General features: G+C 42.6%; 1 protein-coding gene across 2 annotated transcripts in view; it reads right to left on the bottom strand.

The window, feature by feature from the left end:
• Positions 1–23: 23 nt before the first annotated feature.
• The window catches only part of RCAN2 (regulator of calcineurin 2), an 84,106-nt gene continuing 71,161 nt past the window's right edge, over positions 24–12,968 (bottom strand). For both annotated transcript variants that reach the window (XM_015621279.3, XM_015621280.3), the window contains one exon: positions 24–6,502. In XM_015621279.3, coding sequence (XP_015476765.1) covers positions 6,342–6,502 — 161 coding nt within the window. In that variant the 3' untranslated portion in view covers positions 24–6,341. The remainder of the gene's footprint in view (positions 6,503–12,968) is intronic.

Below are 12,968 nucleotides of genomic sequence, written 5' to 3'. Positions count from 1 at the left end.
GAAAGCAAAGCACGGACAAGGAGTTTGCTAATTCCACCAAAATGTTTAATACCATAATAGATTTTCATTGAAGTACAGAGCTAATGTGAATATTTGTACAAAATATGTGGTTAAAAATAGTATTGATTTATAATATATACAGATATGTCACATCCGTGTCAGAAATGCAGACACTCAAATGAAACCATGAGCAATGCTTTTAAATCTACAACAACATACACAAAATATTTCTGCAGCTACCCACAGTAGGACAACTTGCCAAACTGACACTTAAGGATCCACCAGTCCTTACAGATAGCATTTCTGTCAGAAGTTTCTGTACAAGAACTCAGCTCTAAAATGGATTCAAAACATTTACCTTCATTAACCCAACAGTGAAGAGAACACATCTGTGTGACACTAATGTAGACACAACTTTCTCGCACTAGATATATGATCAGATACAATAATTTGTTAAAAGAAGGCTGATTTTCTGGTGAGAACAGAGAAGTTTAATCTTTCTTGCTGGATACTCTTAATGTTGTGAGTGAGGAAGCCCCTGATTCAAATGGGCCCTTAACACAGCTCTCAGATACACGGATCTGAATCCTGAAGTCTGTTTTAAGATTGTGAATATCTTCATTTTTAATTAACTTCAAGGCTGCTCACACTTCACAGCTTTCCCAGCCTTACTCCAGCAAGAATCTCCCTAACAAATCTCCCTATTTAAGCTTTGTAGCTATGGCATGAAGACACAATCCTGTATTAAGATGACTCTTGCTGCAGCCCCAGAATGTATGTAGTTGCTGAACAAACTGACAGAAGGGGGGAGAGCATTCAGGCTGCTTTTTTAAAGCTTTCTGAGCATCTCTGCAGTAGGGGCTTTCAAGGTTCCTGCCTTTCCATCCAGAGTGTTGTTGCTGTTCTGCCTCTAACAGTGCCGGCTTCTCCCCCCTCCAAACCAAAGCAAATATACTCTACACTTCAAATAGACCTGTGGGAAGCTTTTACAACACTTCCTCCCTTGTCCTTTTACCCCTGAATGCTGCAGTCTACATGTATTCAAAAAAAGAGCACAGCTACTGTTATAAAAACATCTTTTTTAAGAGGAGTCTGGAATATTGAAAGCTGCTGTACTCCCCCAGATGGGTTAAACCAGGATAAACAGTGTTTGGGGATTTTGCTAGTGTAACTTGTTATTCAAGAGCATTGCATGATGCTGAGTATAAATGAGGGTCTGGCTGGGACTTTAATCCATACTTGGTTTTTCTTTTTAATAAACCAGAACTAAAAGTGATTTCTTAGGCAAAAGGGAATCAAGGAAATGCAAAGGTCTTACATTCACATTGAATGTGTGAGAGAAAGACTGAAATGGCAAAAAGTTTAGTGCTGAAGTGTTTGCCACTAAAGAAGGACCAAAAATAAATTCAGTAAATATTCTGTAGAGGATCTGAAAGCACTGTGACTGTGATCAGCCTGGTCCTCTGGGACACACAGCTCTCTGCCATCCACAGCTGAAGCCCTGAAGCTCATTTCCCAGTGCTGTGTCCAGTGCCAAGCACGATGGAAGAGCCACAGCTGGCATGCTGCAAACAAAGCATTTCAGTTGGGTGGATGAAGAAACTCACTGTGGTGGGGGACGCTCTTTTGGTGCTCAAAGAAGAATAAACTAGGCCTCCTGCCTTTCACCTCTAAAAGAGGTGAAAAGAACCCCAGAAGAATTTCATTACTAGTTTTCCTAATTAAAACACAGAGGTTAAGGCCTGTCCTTTCCAAAGGAATTAAAGAGCTCAGAGTTTATTTCTCCAGTGAGACTTCTTAAGTGGATCTAATTTTCAGAATCATGAACAATCATCCTTTGAGAAATGAAGTTTTTTATGCCAAGCACACAGAAAAACAAACCATTTCTTCAAATCCAGATTTGAGCAATCCAATATCAGAATTTCACAGGACAGTTATCAGCAAACTCATCTCCCAGTTTCCAGTCCTCTGCAAGACCCAGCACAAACTGATGCAAGAGATAACAATTAGTTTCAATTTTTATAATAATGAATGTTAACAGAACTCTTTCCCCAGCCTGGCTGGCAGCTGCATGCCATGTTCCTTGTCCAAGCACTCATGGCCACAGCATCACCCGTGGGTATAAAAGCACAGTGAGAACCACATCAGGGTTCGTGCTGAGCTGTTGCTCACCAGGGACCGCACTGCAGCTTTTTTTGTGTACACTGAGCCAAATCCACAGCAAACCAGAGCAAGTTCACATGACTGTGAAACTGCAGCGGCTTAAAATGGAACATGGCACATCCTGCCAACAAGAAGGCTGCTTTCCCCTTAATTTCTACTGAAAGAGAGTTTGGCCTATGTCACACATTTAAGCATTTTCAGTTCTACCAGGGGTATACACCACACTACTCATTTTATTGATATAGTTTAACTCTTTAAATGTTGCTTTTCCAAATGCCAATGCAAGCAGAACACAAAAATACTGTTTGCCATATTTATAATTTTAAACTAAGCTCTGAATTATAGAAGTGTAAAAGTGATTAATTAGCCAGAAGCTTTTTAATACTCCTATAAAATATGACTAAATAGAATATTTCAAAAGTTATGTACAATACAATGGAAACGCTCATGGCATCTGTGACAGTGCTCAGACAAACCACTGGAATCACATCCTGCCAGGAGTTCAGTCCATTCCTCAATACAAACAACAATCTGTATTTTTGCTGAAAGCTTTTACAGAGTTGCTGAATGGGAAAGAGGGGGAAAAAGACCAAAAGAAAACCAACCCACCCCTCTCACCCAATTTAGGATCAAATTAGTGCTACAAAATTGATGCATAGGGAGAATTTTTTTAACCTAAAACACTTTACAGCAACTATGGCTGTGGTCTTGCTATGGTTGAGGAAGAGATGCTCTTGCCATATTTTCTTGGCCAAAAACAAAGTTTACTGGAGTGTGTCTGTGTATGTTAGGAAGGGGGGTGTTTGCACACCTTGTCTTAATTACAAAAATCAAGGCCACAGAAATTACTTGTGTTTTGATCCAAAAGAATAGATTCCAAAATACTCTTTCTCCATGCACTGGAAATGTTTTCATGCTTTAAACTGTAGTGAGGAAGTCAATAAAATGTCAGTTTCATTTCTGGAGAGGTCAGAAAGGACGAGCAGGCAGCAGGCAACAGAAACAGAAGCTGTACTTCCCTGATTTCCTCCTTTTAATTTCCAAAGAGCAGCAGGAGCTATGTCCACCCATCAGAGGTCCCAGGGCATCACCTCCAGCTGCTCCCTCCAGCTCCTGCTTTGGGGAGGAAATTAAAAGGATGTGGGCCTTGCTTCAGGAGCCACAGTGTAAGTCTGAGGCTCCATTCTTCCAGGGTCCCCAGGAGAGCACCCCTGACACCCTGTAAGAAGTGCAAGTCAGAGCGGCTGACCTCAGAAAAGCTACAGAAGAGCAAATTCCCACTCAAATGAGTAGGGGCTCTGCCTGTGACTTACTGAATAGGACAATTCTCCTTCCAGTAAAAGTCAGCACTTTTTGAAAGAAGCATTCTTTCCATGTCAGGCGAGAACCAACCTTTAGTAAAACACTAGCTTCTCTCAAGAGCCACAAATGCTGATACTTTGCTGACAGGGACATTATTCCATAACACATGAAACACTTATTTTATGATGACCATTATTTTATCACATACAGGTAATATATAAGCTCTGCTCATAGAAACTGCTTTGAATTTTCAGGCTTGTAATTGTGTTTCGATTTCAGTGCTTCAAGCAATGAGCCATGTCCTGCTGCCTCCTGGGTAGTACCACACAGTTTTACAAAGCACAGAGTTAGTCACTGAACAGGGCCTCATTTAAAATGTTTGAAAATGCACTTTGAGGAAAGAACATTTAAGGTCCAGTGCTTTAATTTGCAGTGTAGTTTTACATCATTTGAGGCCAAAGTACTTAATTCAGAACCATGTCTCTCCAAAGTTTGAGAACATGGATACAAGCACAAGATTTGGCCTCCTACAGTCTTGCCTGTAAAAAAATCCATTAGCAATGATATCTGATCATTTACATGTTTAAATCTTACTGTCCCTGTTTATACTGGGCTAAACTAAACCCCATGGACATCAGTGCTGGGTGTGTTCTCAGAAAAGCCAGTGGTGTTGCTCCTGGAATGTCATTTGTGGCTTAAGATGGTGTTTTCAACATGATACATTCCTTGTCCTGTGAGTGACAATTTGTTTCCTTAAACCAATTTTAAATGTTTCACTAGTAAAATAATTGAAGTGGCAGTCTAAGGAGTTACTTTAAGGAAACTTTACACAGCTATCATGAAGATACTAAAGCCCCATTTTCTGTTCAGTCTCTGCTGTATTTAATGACCAGTATTGTATCAGTGTAACACGCACACAACGATGCCCATAATGCAGCAACAATTATCACATTACAGAAATGCACAGAGTGCTGAGTAAAGAACTACATCTCATCAGGAATACCAGGGGAGGCTGTGGTGGCCAGAGGCTCAACTGTGTGAGGACAACAAGTCCTCATTCCCAGATGTCCTCACCATGCACATTGGGAATGCCATCTCCTGTCCTCGCTGACAGAGCAACATGCCTGTTGTCCTGAAGTGCCGCTAAGCCAAGACCCCTGCCAGGGGGACTTGACTCTGCAGAAGCTTTGTAGCATCGCTGCTAATTAAGGGTGTGATGGAACCCTCCCTCAGAAACCAGATCATTAGGTTTTATGACAACAATCTTGCTTATAGAACCTAAGCTGACTTTTCAGAACTTACAATAAGCTTCCAAGATGTATTACTTATTTTAAGCTGTAAAGGATTTTAAACCATGGAAGCTCGCTGTGCCATTTTAAAGTCACTTTGGGGAGAACAGCTGCAGCTAATTAGCTTAAAAATCCCACCATACCTTACATATACACTCAGTTTCTGCAGTATTAATTTCAGTGGAACTACTCATGTGCATAAATTAAGCGCATGCTTAAATATATGCAAAATCTGAGCTCAAATGTCTAGAAAATATGATCTCAAAATGACAAGTATGCATTAAAAAAATAGATCATCATGGAAGGTCTGCCAGACAGGGAATCCGGGATCTGCCTGCTGTCAGCCATGATGCAAACACAGAACAGTTTTTGTAACCCAGTATATATTGCAAGTGAAAGAAACATGCAGGATGGGGTGAAAAAGGGGGATTCAGTTGCATGCAGTCTAATTTCAAGTGTGTAGTTATGGTCCTGTTTTCTTTGGCCTAAAAAAAGAGAAGAACAAACAAACAAAACAAAACAAAACAAAACAAAAAAAAAGAAACAGAAAAAAAAAAAAAAACAGCAAAAGAATTTTAACTAACCTCTGCTCACCTCCACAAACCCAAACTGCATACAGCTCAAAAAGGGTTTTGAAGCACAGGACGTGGGAAGGGAAAAGGGCTGAATATTAGAGATGTGCAAGTAATTACTGGCAATTTCAGGGCTATTCACCACACCACTAGGAAAGCATTCAGCCTGTAATGTTACTGGAACATACAGCTATGAGAGAGAGCAAGGAATCCCATCTTACATGAGCAGTCAGCTCCTCTTCCTCAGATCCTGAGAGAAGCCACTCATCCCTCGCTAGAAGATAAACTGACAATCCCTATTGATATTCTGGCTCCCTTCTCCCCTGAGAGAAGGACTGACCAGAACCCCCAGCAGCTGCTGCCTCTCCCCTCAGCCCAGAGAGCTCCATCTCACATCCCTGCCACCGTTTCAGACCACCATTCTCTACAGCTGTTGCTGGAAGAGGGTTGTTTTCTGTTGTTTCCAAAAACATTGCAAAGATAGTGTTCCTTACAGAAAATTCCAGGGGGGTTAAAAGGCCACCAAACTGCTAGTAGAGTAAAAACAACACACCTACCCCCCTTAAAAGAAGGGGAAAAGGGGAAAGACTAAGGTCTGTTGGGAAGTGAGGAAGAGAGGAATAGGCTGCTTGATGAAGGGCAGTAGCAATCCCGGGAGTTCGAATATCAAGCCTGACATTGGCCTAATTCCCACCTGAACCATTTCTCTGGTAGTGGTGTTTCAGCATGCAAATTATAGCTGTGAAAAGATCCTCAGACTGAAACCCTCCCTTGTTTCCTCAGCCTTGTTTTGTCCTTTCCAGCTAGACCTATCAGTTGGTGTGTGATATGGTTACAGGTACAAAGATCTTTTTCCTAGCCCTTTTGTTACAGAGGCTTGATTACTGTGAAGGGGTTTCAATGACCTTAATGTCCCGGTGCTCAGAAGGCAAAGGCTGCCTTTCAACAGAACAAAGCAAACAAAAACCGAGAGCTGTGCTGGAGGAGAGAGAAGTGCTGCTTCTGCCGGAGAGGCTCAGTTAGATACAGGCGGCGGCACACCGGGGCGTCGAGTTTGAATGATTTTTGGCTTTGGAGAATTCTTTGGGTCCTCGTCTTCTTCCATGTCGCTGTCGCAGACGTGCACCACCACACTGGGAGTGGACTCTGTTCCTGCGTGCAGCTCGTATTTCTCTCCTGGAAGCAGAGAAAAGCAATCACATCAAAAGATCCGAGGAGACAGCCCATGGCACTCCTGGACTGCAGAATACTCCACACCTGGGTAGGGAGCTGAGTGCGTGCTGCTCCTAAATACAGGTGAGCACCAGCACAGCTGGACTCTGCCAGCTGCCACAACACATCCTGGGGATCCTGTCCCGGGAGGCAGTTTGATCACAGGTTTGTAAAGCATCATGAAATACACACACCTTCATGTCTATAATGGGTTTTCACATCAATATTGGTGGCCAATAGCACTGAAATAAACCCCCAAAGTAGGCAGAGGAGAAAGAACACACAAGTTCACGGTTAAAAAGATTAAATGGAACCCAGCCTGTCCAACAGTTGGTCTGAAGTTATTCCACACCCGTTGGGTTGGAATTGATCTTTATTTTTGCTATGGCTTTCCTTCGGTCCCATTTAAAGCCCAGTTGCTGCCCTCAGACAGATTTCAACACTTAATCTAATTTCTCCAGAAATAAAAAAAACCCCTGTATCTCTGCTCCAGACAGATTTTCAGTTTCAAAGCTCTTTAGCTGGGGCTGTAACGAATTTTGTCTCTGCAGATGAGATTACAGAGCAGTCTAAAAATGCTCACTAGAGCAGGCTGAACGCCTAAACAGTACATTATATTTTCTTACTATCTACATTCCTTTTTTAAGTCTCAACACAGTGCTCCTCTGAGGAAGATGAATGTGGCTTTTTTTTTTTCCCCAGAAAATATTCCGAATTGGAAGGGACCCACAAGGATCATCGAGTCCAGCTCTTAAGTGAATGGCCCATATGTGCTTGGGTGGTTACCTGCAAAAGTCCACAAGCAAACCAAGGATCAGTCATAGGACTTTCAGTCCTGAATTCAGCCTGCTGGCACTACGTGTATTCTGGATTGCATATGGGATACAAGTAGTTTGATTATTAAATTGCAAGGAATTAATTTAAGACTTTTAAGAAAAAAACATTGCCTGCAAAATCATCTGAGATGAGGAAGGTGGGGTCCCAGCAACCCAATTGGCCTCTGTTTGTGGTGCAATGGCTCCTAAGTGCTGCACCACTGGCAGAACCCAGCAGCATCAGGTGTTGTACCATGGAAGCAAATGGCAGTCCCTGTGGCTTGCCTGTGGTACTAATTTGGAGTTTCATTGTTAGCCAGTTTATGGCAGAGTAATTCACCTGAGGAAGGGGTTGCAGGTTTGGTCCTGCATTAGCACATGCAGTTCTGGGACTGTGCTCACATGCTGTTTGTGCTGACAAATTCCTAGTCCAAATAAGCCTGGGTGGCTTGAGACATAGGACATGGTGTATTTTTGCTTAAAAAAAGGAGGCAACTAGTGAATAATACCTATAAGCCGGGCATCTTGCTGTGATAAATATTTTACTGCTGTGATACCATTAATGTTGACATTTAACTGCTCTATTTTTGGCAACCTTTCCTCTGAATCCAAATCGAGCAAAGCATTACAGGTCTTGCTGATAGGCTAAAATATGAAAAGAGAAATAGCTTGGTTGTGCTGCATTGAGGAATTATATGGTTTTTCGCTGCCCATTTTCCCTGTGGGCCCCAGCTAATTTCTCAGCTCTGGGCTGACGTCAATGCTGCCAGCCAGCACCGAGGGCTGCATTGGTCACTGTCACCGTGGGCAGCTCCGCAGTGCCGCGCACACGCAGCGCCGGCCTGTCCTCCTACACCGGCACTGCCGAGGAAATCAGATTCACTGCCCTCTTAAAAGGTAATAATCCCAGTTCAAATGCCACATTCTTTTACTGCTCAAATCCCTCCCAGAAGGACTCTTTCTGCTGGAAAAGAACAGTGGAAAAAAGTACAGACGCAAGGAAAAATATTCAGATGCCTCTGGCACAAGTAACTGCAGCAGCAATTAATGTCACTTTGCAAACCAAAATGTGATGCACTCATAAATTAGGTTTTTAAGGCATACAGTTATTTCTGAGCATAAACGAGCTGCAGACTCTGTTCTGTACTCAAACAGCACAAAACCTTTTCATGGCTGAGTTAGGAACAGGACAACAATGACTGGGACTTTTGTACAGCTGTATCTTGTTCCGAACATAGTTGCTGTTTGTGGAAAAACACTAAGCTGATAAGCACAAAATAAAAATCCAATAGATACAGCCAGATTAGCCCTTCCCTTCTGCTGTTTTCCTATGTTTTTTCCTTTTTTCTTAAACACTGTTTCCAGCATTAAAAAAAAAATAAATAATTAATGAGCTCAGTCTGCAGCAGTTCAGCTACTGAAGTAAAGGTTGAGTCACTGCACTCATGTTTACAAGACCTAGGTTGTCCCAAGCTATGAGTAGCACGTTGAGTTAACATAGGTAAGACTCACCAATTTCTGTAATACCACCCAACTATTTGTCCAGTGACTTCATTCAGCAGTCTGTGACATGGCTTTGTGTTCTCAGGCCCTACACTGATCCATGCTCCCGCTTCTCCTGCTTGCCTGGAGAATTCTTACAGGCTAGCTAAGCCAAAGGATTCTTGGGGACAGGAGTTTTTCTCCTCCAGCTGTCTTTGGTCTATCTCTATCCTGTAATAATAAATTTAAGCCTTCACATAAGCTAACAGTGGCAACTCATATATATTTACCCAGAAAATTATAAAATTTATCAAATATACTCTGCCCTTCAGGGAAGAATTCAACTGTGGCACATCTACCATACAGACTTGTCAAAAAAACTGTCTGATAAGCCCCTGAAAACAGCAGTGATGTTCCTCTCTAACCATTTGCTCTGAATAAGAAAAACAGTAAGAATTTGAAGTTTCCTCCCTTAACAATGAGCACATCTGCTTTTATGTCACTGGGCCCTACTTTGTGACCTCAGAAGCCAGGAGTAAACCCACAGCCTTGGGTGACGCAAGGATGAGCACAGAAGCAACTTATGATATTTCAGAATTAAAAATAATTGTATAGGATTTTCTATTCCTTTGTGAGTCAGTACTGTGACCTTTCGTTGATAGTGCAGTTCCTGTCTAACAGGGCCCTTTTGTCCAGCAAAGATCATGTTCATATACATAAAGGATAATGAACAAATGCTAATGATAACGTGTAGCTACCTCATCCCTAATTCAGACTCATAAGCAAAGGTTAATGAGTTCAGAGCTGTCCAGTCCATGTAAATGTGGCATTAGCATCATGAAAATACCTTCCACTTACAGTCCCTTCATCCAAGTGCTTTACAAATAACAGGAGGTCCTTTGTATGGGTGCATGTTTGTGACAGAAGAGCTACAACCCATCCCACAAAATACCTCCATAAAACACCTCTACAGCATGGATCTGCCATAGCAAAGCAGAAGAGCTGCTCCCTGAAAGCCCATTATTGACATTGCAGGAGTTGGGCACCCTCCTCTCCTTACCAGAGGAAAAAAATTCTCCATCCAGCAGCTCTCCTTCCCCTGGGAGAGGGGAGAAGAGAGAAGAGGAGAGATGGGCAAAAGCAGCCACAGAACAGCAGGGAGAGGAAGGACAGAGATTAAAAGTTTTATCTGTCACCATTTGTTTGCCCCTCCGTCCCCTTTTAATCCTCCCTGGGAGTCATATGAAGTATTTATGATTTCATTTGAATCAGTGATGATAAACAGGAGAGTTTGAAAACATTTGGCCACAGAAAATCTGCCTTGTGAGATGGTCTGAAATCCTTGTGTACATTTCCTGGGCAGGGTCCTGCTCTCACCTGTTTTCCCCTTCCCTAGGGAAGGGTGAGCCAAACACAGGTCAGAGCAGGGCCAGATGCTCTGCATCCTCCTCAAGAAGCCCAGCTAGAGCATAGCAGGAACAGCTACTTCTGAATTGCTCAGAGACAAAAATGAAGCCCAGACCCAACACCCAAGTGGCACAGGAAGCTGCCAGGTCTCTTCTGTGTCCCAAGTGCCACCACCGTGGACTCAAGAGCCACCATGTGTGGCACTTCAGAATGGCACTTTCATAATGTGAAAAATGTATTGTACAAGACCCAGAGTGTAGCCTGAGGTGCAAAGCCTGCTGGAACGCTGATAAGGGACTGCATAACATGGAGAGGAGTGCAACTGGTGCAGACTTGTCTCTGTGGATTGCTGGAAATGATGCCTTGCACTCATTTTTCAACACTGCCCGAAGCTGTGAGGCAAGTGGCCACTGACAGAGTGCAAAACTGCACCAGTGAGTGCATAGAGCAAGTAAAGTGCTCAGCAGCCTGACCTGTGCTGGGTGTCATTGTACAGTGCAGATCCCATCAGTGTAGCTGTGATCTGTGAACCAAACCCACGGGAGAAAAAAAATTTCTCTGGGCAACCACAGTGCGGAGCAGCAGGGGTTGAGGCTGGCAAGGGGAAGTCAGGATGTGGCACCTGGGATCCTGGGGAAAGGCGCTCAGGAGTGCAGAGCTAGAAATGAGGGGGAACAAAGCAATTCTTGTGAAGAAAGAGGCAGTGAGGGAAGGAAAGCAGATAGAGGCAGGTTGAGGAGTCAATATGGAGAGGGAGGGATTGATATCCAGAAAAGAAAGGGCATACTCTAGTGCCAAAAGGATACTTTGTAAATCACTGCACTAATAAACGGCAAACAGCTGCCTATCCTTGGAGAGGAGCAGCTCTGCTGTAGATACAGCCTGGACCTGGAGACTCCCTCTCCCTCCACCTTGCAAATATTTCTCATTTAAAATATGTTTGCAAGGTGGGGTGGTTGGTTGGTTGTTTGTCAGGTCCAGGTTGTACCTGGCCTAACTTGGAGCTAGCTTTTTCATACAGGAATGCTTGCAACCTATCAAGCTGTTCTCTACTCCAGGCCCTGATGTCTTCATATCTTCATCAGCAGATCAAACTACTGGAAGTTGTCTTGACAGTGGAAGTGTTTTCCATCAAACTGATTAATAATTGCACTTCTTGATTTGCAATATATTGAAAAGATTGTAGGCTGGTGGTCAGCACCAGGCACAGTCACGGTTCCTGGCTCTGACTGATCTACAGCACTCTGTTCATGCCTCATTTAAAACCTAATTTCTGCATCTGCAGAAAGTGAGAATATACATCAATCATCCAGGAACTTAATTAAATATGCCATGATCTTCCCTAAGGAGTAAATGCACCCTCACCAATCTCAATTCCACGTGAAAGGACCAAAACCAGCTTCCTTTTGAGCACAGAAAGAAATCTGTTCCATTAGATCTCCAAGATGCCAGCCTATCAATGCTGCAGCTAAAATACCTGTGCCAAAACTGCTGGCACACAGCAAATCTGTTAACTCACTTGCAGCGTACTCCTTATACTCTGGAGCAAAGCTCCCAACATTTCACACCCAGGGACAGTTTTGGTCTCTAACTTTGTGGCTATGATGATTATGGCACGGTACAGTGACAGGAGATGACCTGGATTCAGGGAATGGGAAAGGAGTATGGGTCTGTGTCCAAGTAGTACATCTTGCATTCCTAGTGAAGTAGGACAATAAAACTCATCTTATGCTGAGGGCATACAAAAACACTGTTCACTATTTTGAAGCGCTAATGAGTTTCCTTGGTCCTCAGATGTTTATTTTATCAAACCATTGTATTCAATATAACAAAGATTCCTCACAAGTTAAAGACAAGAAAGTCCAATCCTAACATTCTCAGGTCTATAAACAACTGTGCCAAGTGAGTATTTTTCAACAGCTGATAAGCCATAGTTACATTTTTAAATTGTGTTTTTGAACGAAAAGAATCTCTTCTCTGTGGCTACTGATGCTGTTTGATGTCCAGCAGCGTTTTACTGCTGCAATACTGAGAAATGAGTGTTAGTGGGATTTGTTTTTCAATGAATTCTAAACATAGTAAATGCACAACTGAGAACAGCAACACTATTTTAAACCCACCGCTGCAGTTAACTAAAATTGATCCCTCTAACAAGTGCTAAAAATAGAAAGAAGAGAGCACACAATGGCTTTTCATATTGCTCCCTGCAGGCTCCTTAAATCCGGGTGAATTTGACCTTCATGCAAAGCTGTCCCAGAGTGTGGGACAATGAGTGATATTTCACATTCCACTGCTCCAGAACAGGAATTGATTTATTACCCAGCCAGCTTGGGAATTCGTTTACATGTTTCCATTTATAACACTGCTGCATCAAAGGGAAAAAAAAAAGAAAAAAAAAAAAAAAGAGGTTTTTGGTTTTGCTTTTATTCAGCATTTTTGAAGCAAAGTATCACTCCTGGAAATCATAATATGCAGTATCATATGAATTCTTCCACCTGACTGCCTTTTTCCACAGGCTTTCCTGCTGAAGGGGAACAAACCATAGGGATCTCCTGATATATATTTTCCTCTTGTGAGAGATCCCATGTGAAAAAGATAGGAGATAATCCTGCAAACCTTGTGAATCATGAAACATCTTCCTTGTGAATCATGAAACATGCACCCCATGCACTCCAGCTCTGAGTTCCTTTGGTGCAGTTGCACAAAAGCCCCAATGATAAGATGTC

This window comes from Parus major, chromosome 3, assembly GCF_001522545.3.
Source record: "Parus major isolate Abel chromosome 3, Parus_major1.1, whole genome shotgun sequence".
Classification (NCBI taxonomy): Eukaryota; Metazoa; Chordata; class Aves; order Passeriformes; family Paridae; genus Parus; species Parus major.
The sequence above is the reverse complement of the archived record's forward strand: the minus strand, read 5'-3'. Positions and strand labels throughout refer to the sequence as shown.